At 43.0% G+C, this 19,866-nt stretch overlaps 1 protein-coding gene across 5 annotated transcripts in view; it reads left to right on the forward strand.

The window, feature by feature from the left end:
- Positions 1 to 18,481, forward strand: part of Rad51b (RAD51 paralog B) — a 617,902-nt gene extending 599,421 nt beyond the window's left edge. For all 5 annotated transcript variants that reach the window (XM_029555562.1, XM_029555563.1, XM_029555561.1 and 2 more), the window contains 2 exons: positions 6,857 to 6,932; positions 18,012 to 18,481. In XM_029555562.1, coding sequence (XP_029411422.1) covers positions 6,857 to 6,932; positions 18,012 to 18,052 — 117 coding nt within the window. In that variant the 3' untranslated portion in view covers positions 18,053 to 18,481. The remainder of the gene's footprint in view (positions 1 to 6,856; positions 6,933 to 18,011) is intronic.
- Positions 18,482 to 19,866: the final 1,385 nt, after the last annotated feature.

Below are 19,866 nucleotides of genomic sequence, written 5' to 3' on the forward strand. Positions count from 1 at the left end.
TAGCCCAGGATTCCAGTCGAAGTGAGATAATGGGGTCCCTGTTGAAAGACGTTTCAGATTCCACCGTTTTCCCCCTAGCTTCTCAGTAGGACCAGGCATGCAGATGAAAGTAGCAGACCTGTCCAACAAACACACCACGGCTAAAGTCATCAACAACCACATAATCTTGCTGATCCAGGGAGAGACTTGAGACAGGATTAAAAAGCTAGCAGGACAGGAAACTGTAGATGGGTACTAGGTGATATTTCTGAGCTAGCTCTCAGTAGCTTTCTGCTATAGTTTTCTCGACTGAACGTACTACATTTTCATCATACAACAGCGAGTGGAGTAGACAGAAAGCCAGCCCAGCCACCTGCCCCTGAAGGAAGAAAGTGTTCTATGTGCATTTTACCTCTGCCAGCTCCTTTTACTCTGGCCTTCACCCCAACCATTGTGAGCTAAGGGGTGTGGGTGGGAAGAGGAAGGAAATAGAGGAGAGGAAGGAGTCATCGCTGGGGGTTGAAAGACGCCTTCCTGGCACCAGTGTTGGGGAAGAGAAAGTAGAACTGGTGGCAGCTTGCCCTCCTTGCATGGCTGCCTATTCATGCTTGCTTTCCTGGGCCACAAAGGCAAAACTCACTGTTTCCTGAGGCTGGCCTCTGTTGCAAGAACTCATGGAACCTGCCAGAACCAGAACGCTCCAAAAGCAGCTTCCTCTAGGATAGCCTGTACCCAACACTCTAGCATCCTGTTCCCGAATGGCTGTCCTGGCCACCCATGGAGGATGACTGGCCTGGGCTGCCCCAGATGATGGACCACCTATATTTCAAAAGGAGGGCATGGACAGTATCCCTGGAAGGTGTCATCATCCTGGAGGAGACCTCCTGGGCCCAGCACTTTCTGTTCTGTGGCTTCTTTTCTACTTTTGAGCCTCACAGAGGCCGGATCAGGCCAGGAAAAACATGTGATGATATAGCAAGCTGGAACCAAAGGCTTGACTTTGGGTCCTGTCCAAGCTCAGACTATTGGCAGGGATTGACAAGGCAGCCGGCTCCTTTCTATGGTATTTTTCTAAATCTTCTAACTGGGACAGGAACTACAGATACGTATTCAGAGTGGATACAAGTCAATGGCGCTCCGGGGTCACCACTTTATTCATTCATTCATTCACTCCTGCGTTTCATAGATGAACTTTTATTATGTCTATAATACCATACTGGAAGAAATGAGAACCAGAAGCAGCTGACTGTAATGGTGTCTGCCATCAAATAGGTGACTATAAATTTGTCAATAACATTATAGAACAGTAGTAAAAGTAATTTCATTATTAGAGCGGTACAGAAGAAGCATGCTGGGATTAGAGAGAAATGACCCTAGGCTGGAGAGCTTAGCATGTTTCTGAAAGAGGTAGCATTTATATGGTGGATATTCAGTGATGAAAGGTGGAAGGAAGACTACAGTATTGAAGCCATGAACAACTGAGGCCACCACATGGATGCCCTGTCCCATTCCCTTTTGCTCATTGTCTTGAGTGATGCACTAACTGCTGTCAGGAAACAATGCCCCTATTTACTGGTATGCATTTTGCCTAGGCTGCTATTTCATCCCAGAGAAATGGATTGATCTCTATGTGCCAAATTAGGGTTTGCCATCATGGTGTTGCAAAGCTAGACTGTGGAACCCTCAGAGTTCCAAAGCCAATTCCACATACTGTGCTGCATGCAGGATTAATTGTGGTCCATATTTTTCACTAAGCATCTGGGGTTTTATTAGGCCCCCAGGCCTCCCTACAGGCATACATGTTGGAGAAGATAGAACTTGATGGCAGCCCACAGCACACCAATTAGAACACCACAAACATAGGGTGGCTAAATATCTAAAATAAAACAGCCTATGTTATCAGCTATGGAGTTGTTTCTTTAGAAGAGGATAGTTTCTGCTGAGGAGACAGCTCAGTGGGTAAAATACTTGGGCAAGATGAGTGCCTGAGTTCAGATCCCCAGGACCCATATAAAAAGCCAGAAGTGGCAATGTGTGCCTGTAACCCCAGTTCTAGGGACAGGATCAGAGACAGGAGGATCTCAGGTGCTTCTGGCCAGTCAGTCTACCCAAAACAGCAAGATCCGGGTTAGTAAGAGACTCTGTCTCAAAAACTACAGTGGAGAGCAATCAAGGAAGACAAAGTCTTCTAACTCTGCCCTCCACAAATGCAAACATGGGTGAGTGCATCTCTCGCCCCCACCACCACCTCCCCACCCCCAGCACACATAGAAGGCAACCACCTTGTCAGATCTCCTTTAGTTGGTCTCTCACTTATCAGTCTCTCTTTTGAATTTTGGGGCCCCATCTGAACACACTGCATTCATTAGGCATGTTTGCGAAGTCCAGAAGACAGAGGATGATCTCACTACCATCCCTTGTTGCAGACACTGAGCTTCCATCCATATTACAGCCTGACACCATGCTAGATTTTTGAGAAGCACATCTCACATCTGATTCGTTTGACTAATATTCCTAATCCATTTTCTGAATGCTAATGTACATCTCTCCTGTTCTGTAACCTGTAGTTGGTACTCTGTTCTCAAATACAAGGCATTACATTTATTTCGATAAAACTTCATCCTGCAAGATGTGGGATTCTCTGATTTCCTCTTAATATCACATACATTTTTCACCTTTTACTAAAAGATGCTTGGGATTTGACCACGCATTTTAACCAAACTGAGATTCATTTGATCATCATGGTTGTCTGATCTAATCTGTGAATTCCCCTCTAAATTTGTTTTCTGTTACCTTCCCATCAATTCAGCATCCCCTCTCAATGCATTGTTACATGATCCTCAGCCCTCTTTAGTGAGTTCTTCTTGTGCCCCTCTAATTAAAACTGACCTCCTTCCCACTCACAATGGACTTCGTATATTCTTTCTCTGCTTCTCTCCTCCATAGCACACACAATCACCTAGCATACCACACTTACTCATTTTGTTATCTTTAGCCTCCTTTAGAATGTAAGGTGTGTTAAGGCAGCAATTTTCATCATTTTCTTCCCTGTTGGGCACCGTGAGTGTTGTGGGGTGTGGTTGAATGCAGTAGTGTTCATCTAACTCTTAAAAATGTCAACCATGACAGGACCAAGAATAGAACTCAGCCTGTCCTGCAAGGGGTTGCTGCCCCTCACCGATTGCTACTGATCATTTGATCAGTTACAAATCCACTTAATGTGATCAGCTGTCCTCACTTTATCCAGTAGGCTAACAAGAAAGTTTATCACATATTTTTTGCTACAATTATTTGTTGGCGATAGAGCTCAGATCTATCAATCTGAATGTTATATATCCTGCCCCCCCCCATTAAAAAATGAAATGGGCTTCATCTGGAGTTCTTTATCACTGCCTGTTGCTAACTGCACACAGGTCATCCTTCTGATGACCCATCTGAACTTCTTCTAGAAAACAGAAAATTTTAACTAGTGGCCTGTGGGGCTGGAGAGATGATTCAGTGGTTCAGAGAACTGACCGTTCTTGCAGAAGATCTGGGATTGAATCCCAGTACCCACATGATGACTAACAACTGTCTGTAAGCCCAGTTCCAAGGAATCCAATGCCCTCTTCTGACCTCTGCAGGCACTGCACAACATGGGTGCATTTACACACATGCAGGCATAACACTCATATGCATAAAATAAAAATAAATAAATCAAAAATTTTTAATTAGTGACCTGTCCAAACCCTGAGACTCCCTGCAAGGAGGTCCCTCTACATTCAAGATCCCTTTGGTTCAGGCTCAGGACTTGGTCCTAAGATAGCAGACATGGCACCAAGGGCCCTAGGTTAAAAGGCATTCTTTCATCAAGTTCAAAAATATACTATGATACTTCATTTATTCCTATTTATACCCTTTTGGTTTTGTGTCTAGTTGTTATACCTAGTCAATAAAGATCCTAGATTTGTCAATAAAAAAGAAAAAAAATCATAGATTTGAGCTTTGCATAGTTTCTTTTTATTACTATTTGATCTAAAGTGTTTATAGTTCCTTATTCATTCCCTTTTCCTTCCTTTTTTTTCCTGACACAATTGTGGTTTAAGCCTACTCTCATCCCTAATTTACTCCAGGAGCCTCCTAACTGGCCCCAGGCCTCCCATCTCTTGCTTTTTTATCTTAGACTTTTCAGTTAGGCCATTCACACTGATTGATGGGCCACAGCATCAGCATCTCTTGGGGCCTGCTAAAGACCCTCTATCCTTCTCAGATACCGTTCAAAACCTACGAATCAGAATCTGTATGTCCACAGGCCCCAAAGGAGATTACATTGAAGTTTGAAAAGCACTATCCTTTCTTCCACCCTGCCATTCCTCTACTGAATGAGCATCCTTAAACTCCACATGAATTAGCTTGGTAGTACACGCCTTTAATCCCAGCGCTCAGGAGGCAGAGGCAGAGGCAGGCAGATCTAAGTGATAGCAAAGCTAGCCTGGTCTACATAGCGAGTTTCAGGCCTTCTGGGGCTACAGGGAGACCCTGTATCAAAAAAAAAAAAAAAACCCAGCAACAACAAAACTTTTACCTAATCCTCCTCTCACTGGTTCTGAAAAATGATGAGCAAGTATATCAAATTACTTTAGAGCAGCTATAAAAATTATCAAGATTCAATTGATGCCTTCCCTCTAGTTAAAAGCAATGTATATTGTTTCTTGGTAAGAGTTGTAGGGTATTTGGGAAGCACGTGTAATGGACTGAGTTCCTGTTATTTTGCACTCACTATGTGTTGGACACAGTGACAAGCATTTTTATTCTTAATTTAATCCTTATAATAATCCATTTGGCAGGTGTTTTTATCTTTGTTTCAGATATGAGAAAACTAAGAATCAAAATGTTCAGGCTGTCTGGAGTCATGGTAGTGGTGGTTTAGACTGTAGCACAGTAACATGCATTTGAAATACAAGGTAGAGACAAGGTAACCTGGCTGGGAAGCACTGACTTTCAGGTCACTCAGGATTCTGCTTACTTGTGGCTTCACCAACACCAGGACATCTGTGTCTTTGTGGTTCGAATTTGCTCCTGCTCTTGGGAAGGAGGAACTGAAAAGGGAAGGACATACAATTTCTTATGAAAACAGAATCTGGAAGTTTTACCTGTCATTTTCACTCATGTTCTGTTCATCAAAGCTTGAACATATGGCCACACTTAGCTGCAAAAGAGGCAAAGAAAGATGGAAACTGGAGAAGTTTCTTAACAAACAGACAAAGCGGAATGACTAATGACTAAACACCTAGCTGACCAAGGGCGAGATTCAAACCCTGTCACCAAAACCTGTGACCGGCTTATATAATTCACAGGCAGTAAATGTTGAACTGAGAAGAATGAAATATCATGTGTAAGCTTTTTTGTTGTTTGGAATTACTTCTTCCTTCTTTCTTTGCTTCTCTGATTACCAACGTGATTCTGTGCCAAACTGTCGTTATTTTTGACAATGTTATTTTTGTTTATAAAATAGGATGCATATTCATCTCCACTGAATAGAAATATTACAATAAAATAATCCACTAAGTCTTCTCATAACTTTCAAATAAAACTTTTAAAAATTGTTGTGTGTGTGGGGGGGAGTTCACAAGTACTAAGGCATATATGTGGAAGTCAGAGGACAGCATGAAGTTGATGCTCTCATTCCATCGTGTGGGTTCTAGGGATCAAACAGGTCCTCATAGGCTTGGAAGCAAGCACCTTTACCTGCTGAGCCATCTCACCAACCTGAAACTTATTTTATTCAAAAACAAATGCACATTGATTAATTTAAATTTTAGATAACCAAGCTACCCACCCACTGAGAAGCACTTCATATATATCCTTCCATATATTTTTATATGGCCTGGTTCTTCAAGGTAAGAGGCTTAGATGAAGCCGTTAAGTTTCTTTTACTCAGAAAACATACATACATACATGTTTTTTGCAAAATGAAACTACACTAAGCAAATCATTTTTTTTTAACCCAATAGCCACCTTCTTTACAAGAGATATTTGTCTTAGGAGAATGTCATTGCTCCAAACATTTCTGATACTTTGTTTTTGCTGGCATATAGGTCAGCTCGTGTTCAATAATGCTTCATGATGACACCACCAAAAGTTCAGAAGTGTGCATCGGTGTTTAATTCTCATGCATGTGGGTATCCTGGGGCCTGAGCCTGGCTGGCCAACTCTGTTCCAGACATCTCTTACTCTCCTGAGATAACAGACTAATTTGAACATATTCTCCTATGGCTATGGCAGGAGCATAAAAGAACAAATGGAAATACTTGAGGCTTCTTGAGTCCTAGACTGGGAACTGGCATAAGCCAAAACAAACCATGTGGCCAAACCCACTATAAGAAGCCAGCAAAAATGTACCATGCCTTGTTAGAGAAAATACAGTCACGTGGTAAAGGGTAGGAGTAAACTTGGTCAGGAAGTAGCGCTGTTGAAACAACTTACTGTTGTTTGCCCTCAGCAAGTTATTCTGAACATTTGCAAAGATGGTAAATAATTTTAAGGGTAGCTTTGAATTTTTAATTGTTAGGTTTATGGACAAAATTAGAGAATCAGAGTAGCTTTTTGAGTAGAGAGGTAGCTATTTAATCATGTGACATTAAAATAATGAATCTTATTTCTGGAAGAATTAGTTCAAAGATAAGGTATTTAGTGGCAGAATGTTTGGAATAAATGTCTTTCCTAGGTGACCACTTTGAAATGATAATACTCATTTGAACATGTGGTTATAAAATATATTTAATAATAAATATGATGCATTGTAATCACGTTACCACTCTGTCAGAGTAGAAAAGGGGAGTAAGTAGAGGCTCACCCTGAGCCTTTGTCTAATTAGAAAAATGTGTTTTCTCTTCAGATCCTTGTTGGCAAGTCCCCTCTGGCTCCCTTCACTTCATTTGTCTACACCATCAAGGAGGAAGGCCTGGTTCTTCAAGGTAAGCTCCTTAGGTGAAGCCGTTAAGTTTCTTTACTCAAGGCTGTCCATAGCTACTTGTAAGCACTGCTCGGGTCCTTTTAGATGCTATTTCAGGACAGACCCAAAGGCCAAGGTGAATTAGCCAGGGACATTAATTTTACCCTGATAAGATCAAGAGATTTGGCAATTACGATAAGAATTTGACAGGAGAGAGGAAGAACTACAGAATTTAATAACAGAATTGAAGGTCTGGGGATGTGGCTCAGTGGCAGAGTGCTTGCCTAGATTGGGTTCAGGGCCCTGCATTTAATCTACGTCATGATAAGAAAAAAAAAAAAAAAAAAATAAAAAAAAAAAAAAAAAAATAAAAAAAAAAAAAAAAAAATAAAAAAAAAAAAAAAAAAAACAGAATGGAACAACCAATAAAAAAGGTTATTGATAATGTTTTTTTGCATTTGTATATGTGTAATGTACATGAATATTTGCATGTATATGGGCAGGTGCCCATGTATGTGGAAGCTGGAGATTGACAGGTGTCTTCCTCAATCATTTCCCAACTTTCATATTGAGGCTGGGTCACTCGCTGAACCCAGAGTTCCCCCTTTCAGACAGTCTAGCCAACCAGCATGCATCAGGAATCTCCTGTCTCTGCCTCCTATGTAGGAGTGCAGATGCACCACCACAACCACCAGCTCCTTACGTGGGTTCTGAGAAACGGAACCCTAGTCCTCTTGCTTGCCCAGCAAGCATTTTAACCACTAAGTCATCTCCTCAGTCCTAATAATGATATTTTAAATAACCAAATGGTCATCTCCTTTAAAATAGGCATTTGTCTGAGGAAAATGCTGGGAACACTTCTATTACTTGGTTTGTGAGAACTTGACACCACCTATCTTTGCAGGTCCTGCGGAATAAATGTGCACAAAGTCGTAGATGCCAGTGTGGCACTGCCCTTCCTTTTCAAGCTGCAGCTCCCTCTGAGCTGGCAACCTGGGGGGCACTGTGTAGGGCTTCCAGAGTCCCCATTTCCCTGTGTTCAGGTCCCAACAGGCACTTCTACTGGCCTGTACCTTGTGACATGGGCCTGGGAGGATGCAGAAGAGTCAGGTTCTTGCTCAAAGCAGAACTCCACAAGGCCACAACCTGTAACTCTCTGATGAACAGTGGGTGTTCAGTCCCAGACACTGGATACTCTGGTTAGGAAAGACTTTTGACATGGCCAAGTTTTCCAGAAAACAATTAATATGAATGGGTGAATTCAAGACTTAGTGAAGTGCTCAAGATACCTATCTGTCCCCCACTGTCAGGCCAGAGATCCCACCCACAGGGATGCATAGAGGAATATCTGACCTGGACCTTAAAGGAGATGTTGCATTGCTGTGTGGGGGAGGAATGTTTGCCCTGCAGGAATTTATAAGCTCAGGTTTTTTCCCAGGTTTGTGAGACAGGGCAGTCCCTGCAGTGTCCCCATGGAGATCACTGCACTGCAGACACAGAAGGGGCAGGCTGGAGAGAGCTCATGCTGCGGCCTGAGGAGGAGGCTGCAGCCCCGCCTCTCCTTCCCCTTCAAAAATGTCCACTTCTTAATGAACTCACAAGCAGTGTGTTTGTGTGGTGTGGCTGAGCTCCACAGCAGGAGACTCTCAGGTCCACAGAAATCTGGGGTAAGAACTCCTGACCTTTGACTCTTAGCCTTTGACTTATGCTAGCCACGTTTCTTGATAAATATTTTTTTTACAATTACAAATATTGTTTTCTGACAAAGAAGCAGAGATTTTAAGACCAGATTAAGGAAAGCAAACAGCAGGCCCCTTTGTTACATATTCTCTAAGGGCGTATAACTAATAAGCAATCAGAAAGCTGGGTTTATATCGACGCAGTGCACAGTGTGAGCTTTGAGCTCTTCATTTTTAGAAGCTGTCTTAAAAGATTAGAAGTCTAGTAAATAGAAAACTTAGATGAAGATTTCAAAAATTCTAAGGAAGATTGTAAGATAAACTCAAGAAGAAAAGAATCAGTTCTGCCCAGATGGCATGTATATGAAAGCCTTGCAGTGATTTTTTTTCTAAATATATTTTTATTGAATTTTTGTGTATTTCATACTCAACATCTTAATCCTCTTTATACCCTCTTGCCCATCAGCACCCTCCCATACCCCTCCCACCACTGGATTTCATGCATTCTTTCATTTATGTTAAGGCCTATCGAGTCAAGTTGGTGTTCCCTGAGGTCCTGCAGTGCAAGTTCATTCACTAGGGTCTAGTCAGGCTATCTAGAGTCACTCCCTTAAAGAAGATCAGCTCTTCCTCACCCAGTAGTAGTCAGCTCCCAGTAGTTCTTAGGCTAAGACTGGGGCCTGCTGCCCATTTCCACCGTTCTATGCTAGGTTTCTGTCTGCTTGAGTTTGCATGGGTCTTGTGAATGCTGCCACGTTTACTGTACTTTCATATGAGCAAGGTCCCAGGATCCTGTAAGACCATTTCCATATAGTCATGCACCTCTTTCCCTGGCTCTTACAATCTTTCCACCCCCTTTTCTGCAGTGGTCCCTGAGCCCTGGGTTCTTTGCCCTCTGTTGAGTGAGGGAGCTTCGCTGATGAGAGTTGAGAGATGAATAAGTATTCTCTCTACCTCTTGTTCCATTATGTTCCATGTGTCTTAGGTATAGAGGTTCATTGCAGATGTGTCACTTAGGATGGGGCATTTCACAGATACTTATTCTCTGTGTGTGACCGGTTGTAGAGCTCTGTAATAGTCTCCATTTGTTGCAAAAGCAGCTTCTTTGATGAGTGGTGACTGGCACATTTGTCTATAAATATAGGGATCCATATTTAGCATATAGTAAGAAATTACATTTGTCTAGAGATGTGACAGGCTTGGGGTTTTCTCTGAGATCTATGACTGCTCCAGCCATGTGTATTTGGCTATATTTACAGTACCACACATGAATTTCCTCCCATTGAGTGAGCTTTAGGTCCAATTAGGTAGCTGTTGATTACCCCGAAGATAAAAGTACCACTATTGCCCCAGTATAATTGCTGCTGTGCCGGTCATTGTTGTGGTTATTAGGCCTTAAAGCTGGGGTTGGACCTTTGATCGATATTCTCCCTTATCAGGAAAGCCTTGCAGTAATTCTTATACCTTGACAAACAGCATTTCTAAGCCTGTCTAACATGGCTAACTTTGGGGATGTTGGTGGGAACTAGATTCTCTGGGTTGCCTACCTCATGCTTATTTCTAAAGTCATGATTCAGACAGGGAAGAGTGAATTATTTACAGAAAAATAGAAACTGGAACTACAATGAAAGGGTAGAGGGGGAAAAAAAAAAAAAACAGCAAGAAAGGCCACACAAGCCTGAAAACCCAAGTTTGATTCCTGGAACCCATGTAAAAACAGCCAGATGCAGCAGCAGCACACACCTTGTAATCCCAGCACTCCTACGACAAGGTGAGAGGCAGACAGGAGTTCACAGCATGGCAGAAACAAGAGAGACCCTGCCTCAAAACAAGGTAGAAGGAGAGATCCAAGTCCCCCAAACTGATCTCCACGTACATTCTGTGCCCTGTATGCCCCCCCACACACACATACCCAACAATAATAACAAATAGCAAAGAATGATTACAGAAAAAATTAGTAACCAGGGGAGAAAGTGGATTGCTAAAGGATATGGACCTGGAGCAGTAGTCCAGGAAAGAAAAAATTGAAGGTTTCATGGTGCAAAGTCCCCAGCTGATAAAAACATGCCCATGGGAGGGGCTCCAAACCTCACTGGCTGCTTCCTGGGTGGTTTTCAGTTCTGTTCCCCCAGCCACACTCTCCTCTGAGGGAATCCTGCTGTCCCTATCAGCAATGTCTTGAAACACAACTTCACACACCCTGCTCTCTTGCCATGTGCTCCCAAGACTTCTGGAGTGGAAAGGGAGTTTGGGCTCCCCAGAAAACTTGGGGGCCTCTTTTATTGTAAGGAACCTTTAGGTTTACAGTTCTAGCTCTGCTGTGATCGTCATAAAATCTTTGGGACCCTAATTTTGTCAGCTTGAAAATGAAAATATTGATTGAAGTCTTCAAAAACTGCAGTAACCCATTAGTGGACTGTAATGAATTTAATGGATCACATCCAGCACTTAGAAAGAAAGGGAGGCGGGGAAGGGGGAGGACAATAGGAACTTAACTGGTTATATCACATATCCTTCTGTGTGATATTTGGTCCTTGTGTGTTCACACGTACACAGTGACTTTGTATACGTGATCTCTAAGGCCTTTGTACTTCCTGGAGGTGTTGTACTTACCGTTCACTTTTGTCAGTGCAGTAGTTCCCTTGAGATCAGCACAGACTGGAGCATACAGGCTTATCCCCAACCCACTCATTCTTAGCAGATGACCACACTAAAAGACACTTGCATAAATCCTCAGGTTTAAAGCATAGACTCTTGCTCCCTGGGTGATAAACTTGGAGAGGAACCAGGAGTCAAGGCCAGTTTTCCTGATAGGAGGGGCTCCTCTGGCAAAACAGCCGAGGTTAGCATGAAGGTCTGGGTAGGACCTGCAGTTCATGCCTGCAGGCACAGAGAGAGACATTAGCTAGAGGCTGAGGCTACCTGGGCTGCCATCATAGCTTCCTGTCAGTCTCTGGGAGCGAGCCAGGCTGGAGTGGTGGGAAAGCACAGTCTATGCAGGCTGCCCTGGGGGTGGGCCTGTTAGTGACCGTGGGAATGATCCCTCGGTGCCTTTTATCCCGCAGTAAACCCCAAGATTCCTGTGGCTGCTGACCCCGAGGTTTTCTAATACCTGAAGCCCTCTGAGCGCACAGCAGAGGGAGGGGATGAAAGGTGAGGGTGATTGACCAGCTCCACAGGCCTTTCTCCTCACCAGTTCTCAAGGATTAGGATGCTGAGAGCAGGCAACTGGGGGCCTGACATGGGACCCTCCCCTTTGTTCACTGGCATGGGAGGGACATTGAAAGGGCAGCCAGAGAAGACTGAGGGGCTGGTTAGAGATTTTTCGGCTGCTTTTTGAAACACTTGAAGGAGCCAGTCCGTGCTATTGTTGTGGTAAAATAGAAAGTAGAATTATTCTTTTGAGGAAAAAAAAATGAAAGAAAAAGAGAAAGAGAAAGAAAGGAAAAGTAAAAGAAAGAAAACCACCCTCCCAGGCATCTTCAGGAGGCTGCTGAACTGGAGCCATTAACATGGTAATACCATCCAGTTTGCATCTTTTTTGTCTGTCCAGCATTCATCTTGGATCCTGTATTCTCATGTCTGGGCCCTAGACCCTGAACTATTTAGGCCCCAACAGAGAAGGAACTCACAGAGGCCACCAGCTTCCTAACAGCCAGGCCTCTAGCAGGGAGCCAGGTGGAGGCAAAGAGAGAGGCCAGCCCTTTGTACAACTGGACTGAGGAAGGTGGGGGTGGAGAGGAATTGTGAACCCAATTTTCCTTTTTCCCTCCATGGAAGTCATAGTACCCACCAGGTGGAAAAACTTGCAGAGGGCTGGCTGGCCCAGAGTAAGGCAGAGAGGTGCCAGGATCTGGTAGCCAGGGAAAAGCAGAAGTTTATTTGGGGGATTTTTTTTTTTTAACTAGGTTGGGACCCTAAAGAACCTGGATACAAAAGGAAAGGGAGAATTTACAGTGAGCTCCAACTTGACTGCTCGGGATAATCTCAGCATGTCCTAAATGTGCCATGCAGAACAGGGCTAGGGCTCTAAGATGGGAAGCAGCCAGGTGTGTTGCCAGTGCCCTGTGTGTGTGTCTCTCTGTGTGTGTGTGTGTGTGTGTGTGTGTGTGTGTGTGTGTGTGTGTGGACAGGAAGCCATAAGGCCCTCCTGGAGCCAGCCCCAATTTCTTAGGGCCTGTGAAACAGTTTCCAAGGAGGAAGCTACTGGGAGAGTAGGGAGGCCAGATCACCAGGCCCATTGTCCACACCTTTGCCTTCCATTCTCCTTTCCTGAGGAATCCAGGGAGTGGTTGGGTAAACAGAAAGCTAAGCTGTTTTGAGCAGGACAGAAAACAATTCTTTCCCTAATAAGATGATATGATGTCATATTGGCTCTAGGTTCTGTGCTGTCCTCTGTTAGTTTAGGTTTGAAGAAGCTGAGGTGGGCTGGAAAGCTTGAGCAATCAGGCCGACCTGACACAGTCCAGAGAAAGTGCAAGACACAAAACTACTTACACATGGACCAACGTTTTTTAAGAGCTAGGAAGCTATGTGCCTAGTTTTTCTTGTTACACTTTTACAGTCAAGAATGCCTTGTTTGATCGTCTTTTGAAGCTTATCATAAAAGACATTAATCTGCTCTGGGTGTTTCTTTGTCACCAACCTGGGTTAAATTCTTTAACCTGTTTTCTTGGTACTAAGCCACCTGGATGATGTATTAAAGAATCTTTTCTCCCAAATACCACCATCCAAGCTCATTAGCCTTTCAATCAGTAGCCATTCTAAATATGTTCTGCCTATTGGACTCAAAGTGACCCAGAAGATTCTCAGTCTGTTTTCATCTACAAAGGTGTCTACATGGTAAATACCTCCCACACTGTTGGCACAGCTTGGCATTCATGTAGGAGCCTGGGCTGAGAGCCCTGGGATTCAGTGGAGCAGATAGCTCTAATTCCTTTCCCAGAGGTCATGGAAAAGAAGGCAGAGCTGGCCTGTCACAGTGTCCCTGGTCCACCAGGTGCTGGTGCAGCCTCAGAAGGCTGCCCCAGGCCTCTTGAGAGCAGTTTCATCTGCCCAGCACCCTTTTGACATTTCCTTTGCATCCCCGTCCTCCATGTCACCGTCCCACACTTGCTCTCTACCTTGTTCACTTCTTTTCCTCTGACCATTACCCTCAAGGAGAACTTTCATTATCAGTGCAGAATCTAGTACTTTATACATGGTAAGTAAGTGCTCTACCACTGACATATCCTCTGCCTGAAAACATTTTTTTTAAAAAAACTTTTAAAAAATTTTTTATTTATTATTTTTATTTTATGTGTATGCTTGTATTGCCTGCATGTAGGTAAGTGCACCCATGTCATACAATGCCCACCGAGGTCAGAAGAGGCTGTCGGATCCCCTGGGACTTGAGTTACAGATAGTTGTTAGCTGCCATGTGGGTGCTGGGATTCGAACCTGGGTCTTCTGCAAGAACAACCAGTGTTCTTAACCATTGAGCCGTCTCTCCAGCCCCAAAAAACATTTTTAATATAGAATAATATAGAAAAGTCACAAAGCATTAATTTTACGTAAATCTAGTATCTTGAATTAATAAATATTTTTAAATATTTATTGGTGTCATTTTTTCTAGGTAAAGGATTAAATCTGACACCCTCAAGACTCCTTTGATGCTGCCCTAATCCATCCCTCCCCTCTCCCTATTCCTTCCACCGTTACAGAAGTGAAAGCTCCCATAGTTTAGTGTATTTCCTCTGTCGTTCTTAAAAGCTTCTCTGCCTTGGGTGTGATTCCACATATTATTTCTCTGAGTGCATTCTAAAATCTGCATAAATGGTTTACCACACACATTTCTCAGCTCTCTTTTATTCTTTGATGTGCTTCTGTGTTATATCTACATTGACACATAGATCCCGTTCTTTTACTTTAGGTATCCATGTCCACTACATGAGTACACCACATGCAATCCAACTCCCCTGTGTATGAAAATTCTTATTACTTGTAAAGAGTTTCTTCACAGGTGTTTTGGTAGATAGGTATAAGGTTTCTCTAGTGATATATCAGAATGGAATGATTTATCAGGGGTTGGTTATACACATTTTCTTCTTTACTGTACACCCTCAACTTCTTCTCTGAAGAGATTTAGCAGTTCATAGTCCCTCTGAAGGTAGGAGACCAGTTTCTTTGCAGTTCTGTATAACTGTAAGTTTTTTGCCAACTTTCTTATATATTCTTTGTGCCTCTGTCATCTCTGCCTTTGGAGTGTAAGCCTGCCACATCCTCTGGTGAAATCTTCTACACAATATGTGTGTTCCATGCATGTTCTTACATGGTTACAGATGAAAAATCACTACGCTTAAAGTTAACCGTGTGCTCATTTCCCACAAAGAGCTTTTAGTATCACCCACCACTTTCATCTTCAGGTAAGAAAACTGATTGCCACTAGATTGGATTTGGAGCCCTTTCCAAATGTCCATCCTAGACCTAAGATTTCAGAGAATCCAGAAGACTTTGGGTCTCCCTTGTTATGGCAGCCCCTGTAGCCACTTAGCATTCAGGCTTCCTGAGCCTCTGTGGACACACTCCACACCAGTCCTGAATCTTGACTCTGGGTATTCCAGGCTAAAATGTATCAGTCACACTGACATATTGACCCTTCAGAAAATTCCCTAACAGTAATTGGATTATAAGTTTGGTTGAATGTAACCACTAGCTAAACTAACCGAGCTATCATAACGCAAATGGCTCAATATCATGTCTTCCATCTAGACAGCAGAATTTTTGTTTGATAGAGAATGATGAGGGGAGGGAAAGCACCCCCCTTCCTTTAAGGATCATAAGCCAGAAACCACACACTTTATTTCTGCTTATGTGATGTTAGCCGATCTGTAGATACATGATAAAACAATGTTGAAAAGATTATTAATCTGAGTTCTCATGTATCCAGGTAAACTAGGAAACTCTACTACCCTTACAAAAAGGTATTTTAGTGGCACAACCCCTTTAGAGAAGCTGAGTCATGCAGATTAGTCTTTATGATGCAATAGTACAGACTCTGGGGCTTTTACACCATTGCAATGCAATATAAACATTATATGTATTAAAAATGATGCTCTCTCACCAGGCATGGTGGTACATGCCTTTAATCCCAGCAGATGCCTGCAGATTTCTGTGAAATTGAGGCCAGCCAGCCTGGTCTACATAGCCAGTTCCAGGCCAGCTGGGGCTACAGAGAGACCCTGTCTCAAAAAAAAAAGAAAAAAAAAAAATCTCTCTGTGGTTCCAGAATATAGCAGAATAAGATACAACAAGCCAGTTTCTCTACCAAGAATTAGCACCTAAAAATCTCACCCCAACCCACCCAGGCCAAAACAGTGCCACCATCAGGAACTTCAATATGCATTTTGCTAGTATTGAGAAAGAAACAAAAATAGGTTATGAACTTGAGTCCAAAGTCATAGACGAAACACTTTTTTTCCAAATGTTTTTTTCCAGTCTGCACTTAAAAAAAAAAAAAAATGGAATAAAATGTCAGTTGAAATAAGGTGATAGAGAAAAAAAATTTATTCCAAGACCTGGACACAGTTAGCCTGGCTCCACACTCCTCCTTTAGAATCTGGAAGCCACTGGCAGAGTTAATAATTTGCATTTGTGAAAATGCCCAGGTAATAACACCAAAAGATGTTAAATCAATTCAGGTTGTTGAGTTTCTTTGAAAAAAAAATCTCTTCCAAAAGGACTTGGCGTTCTTTCTAGAATACGATTTAAGCTTCACGATGGATAGTTCAGTTCAGTACATATTAGTTGGGCATCTATTGTTTATAAAGCTTGGTACTCTGGATTCAGAAGATAGAAGATTGTGAGGGAAAAAAGGAAGGGGAAGTCCCTTTCAGCAGCTCAAAAGAAGACATAGATAAGTTTAATCAAAAACAGAGTGACACCTGCTACGGAGGTTTAAACAGTGGGATGGGACAGGATAAAGGAGATAGACTCATTCCAACTTAGGGTGACTAGGCCAGGCACCTGAATCATGGGCGACTTGAACTGGATTCAGCTGCTGAACTCTGATAAAAACCACATCCCATTGTCTCTTGACAGAGGCCAATTTCTTTTGCTGTTTGAGGATAGATTTGGGGACACTGGGGAATGCTGATTAGTTCCATCACTAATGCTGATTAGTGACAAATGTTGAATCATGCTGACTAATGTGTTCTAAATGGATTGACTCAACAATAAAGGGAACATTGAGAGTCAAGAGTTCAGGTCCTGAATCTCCCTCTGTGATGAAATGTAAATCACTTAGCCTCTAGCTCCTCTTCATCCTCTTTTTTTTGTCAATTAAAATGTTTTCATCCTAAGAATCCAATAAGTCACCTTGACTAGTAAGTACTTTACAAACCTCAAGGGTAACAGAAAGTCTTAACAACTACCAGGACAGGCATATGCAACCTTCAGTTTTTCATAATCCATACAGAATCGGACCATCCATCACAGCTTGTTCACTAGCCATGCGAAACTTCCATTTCCTCACATATGCCCTGAGAACTGACAAAGAGTGAACTGCACTCACAAAACCTGACAGAGGAGCTTTTGAAAAATCTTCCTATCTACCTACTGGGGTGTCTGTGTCTCTGGACAACTAACATCACCAGAGAACTAAGAGTTTGCATTGCACATACAGCTCTTTCTCTCTTTTGACATCTCCCCAGCTAGACTGCTTGAGAACCTGGCCTTCCATGTCCAGATGTTTACTGAATTCTGAAGGCCCCCCAAAGGGCCCAAATTCTTTTGTTGCTCTCCAAATCATTTCCCACAGAGACTGACCTATGTCCTAAAGGAGCCCTTCAATGGGGAGGATAAATGAAGGCAGATGAAGACATGACCCCCTGAGGCTTGCCCGAATCCACTCTAACAAAGGCTCTGAGGCACAACCTTGTAAGGAGTGTTTTGGTCAGCAGCGTCCCTATGAGAGGCCAAGTCTCCCCCACAGGGCCGCTTTCAATGGCTACCATCATAGTGGAAGTACTGAGCATTTGTTAAGGGCTATGGAGTGCTAGGTGTAGCACAAAACATCTAAATCTTGGCTCCCAGCCTTTGTGAAGGTTTCCTGGCCACAGACGGCAGCTGGCTTTCTCAGGGGAACCTTGGGGGTAATAGAGAAAACCAAAGAGTGGCTCCCCTGTCTTTGGATGCCCTTTTCCCACCCAGTACTGATGGACTTCCCCTTTTGTGTGTAGTTCTTAGCAGTCAAGTCAGAGCTGCCAGACTGAGTGTTTCTGGGTGTCTCTGGGGCATGCAAGGGTTGGCTCAGTGTGTAACAGAAATGGAGGGGACTGCTGTGTAGAGAAAGTTTTATTTAGATTACTAGTGGGAAGCTAGTACATTTCATGACAATATTTATTTTTCAAACTTTTCCTCTCTTTCTGTCTTTTACTTTTAGGCCAACAGAGGCCATAGGGATACTGTGACCTTTGTCTAGAGCTGATGGGCTGCGACTTGTGAAATGAAACAGGACCATGCTGCTTGGAAGAAGGAAACGGAAGCCAACATAATGAGGATTAATTAGTTGATTGCTGTTGAGATGGTAACAGATTTGCTTCTCGGCTATTGAGCCAGTGATTTCAGACCTCGCAGGGAAGGTGAAGATGAAGAAGCCTTTGTTCAGGTCTCTAGATATGCAGGGCTGGGAGCTTTACCACCATGGAATGTAAGCAGCCATAATAATAATTTGCACTTATATAGCACCTTTCAACTATGCACCTCAAAGCGATTTAGCCACATTAATTAATTAAAGCCCACAATCCCCCTGGGGAGAGGAGGAGGAGGACTAACAAGATTTGTAATTACAGGAGGGACCATTTCCGAATAAAGTATTGTCCACCAAATAAAAAGAATAGGTGTAAAAGAATTGGGGTCTCCAAAGAGTGATTCACAAATGGGACTATTGGGGGAGGTGCTGGGAGCAGGCATGGGCCCGGGGGTCTGCTCCTGTGTCAGAGGGAGGTCGGGAGCCTCAGAATTCACTGACAGGTTCAGATCCGACCAGGAAGCAGAGCATGTATGGCATTAGTGGTGTTTGGAAGGTCATTAGTGGTGTAACTATTGTAGCATAAATTCACATTTCATTGGTATATTGTGTGGAGCCTTGCAGAACAAAGAGAGAGATTCTCACAGTATTTAACAAAGGATGAAATGATTTCTTTAGACTGAAAGCCCACAGCTAGACCACTCAATTAGCAAATAAATCAATTGGTGACCCATGGGATAATTTAGTCCTTTCTACAGAACACCCAGCCTACCAGTTGCTGCTGCCCTGAGGCTCCTGGCCAAAGTATCAGGCTGAGTCGGTTCCATGCAATGTTTGGGTGCCTTAAGCCCCTTCAAAGTCAGGCATTAAATCTTTCCAGGGGTTGGCAAGGTGACTCAGGTGATAAAAATATGTATTGCCAAGCCTGATGATCTCAGTTTGATCCCAGGAACACATATGTTGAAAGGAAAGAAACAACTCCACAGATTTTCTTCTGACCTCCATACACATGCCTGCAGAGAGAGAGAGAGAGAGAGAGAGAGAGAGAGAGAGAGAGAGAGGGGAGAGAGAGAGAAATGTAAAGTTATTTTGAATAACAGCCTTCCCAGCCTCTGGTATTGCGACCCTTCTATCCAAGTTGTTAGTGACCCCAAGCTGACTACTTAGAATCATTTTGTGTCTGTTCCTTTTTTGGAGATGTTAAATGCCTTAGGAGCTAGAATCTCATCATACCCTATTTCCTGCCTCCTCTTAGTGCCCAACAGAGTGCTGTGCACAAAGTCAGAAGGGAAAGATAAAGAATGGTTGAAAGACTGAATCCGTTAACAAGGTGGCAGTTCTTAAGCACATAGCAAGTGCTCGGGCAATGCTTAAAAGAAGTTGGGGGTATAAACGAATTGAAGAAAGACTCAAAAACCAATAGCTTATACAAACAATAAAACTAAGTGGCAGAGAATCAGGGAAGGTGTTCCTGGGGAGGGAGAGCAGGATTAGGGTAGATCTGGGAGAGGTTGCTGAGGTAGCTGCTACAGGCTGAGGCCATGTGCCTCCTTCTGAGTGAGGTACATTGTGAGAACCTGTGGTTTTCCATAGAAGGTTTGCAAAAACCAAGCTGAGTTTTGCAACTGATTAAAGTATAATTTCTCATGCATTCTAGTGACATGAACTGAGTAACTTAAAGCAACAAAGGAGTATTTGAAAACATGGTGATGAGGTTTAGTATGCACTAGCCCCCCAAATGAGGAAATAGCAGAAGGAAGTTCACT

This window comes from Nannospalax galili, unplaced genomic scaffold (assembly GCF_000622305.1).
Source record: "Nannospalax galili isolate Female #2095 unplaced genomic scaffold, S.galili_v1.0 scaffold285, whole genome shotgun sequence".
Taxonomy (NCBI): Eukaryota; Metazoa; Chordata; class Mammalia; order Rodentia; family Spalacidae; genus Nannospalax; species Nannospalax galili.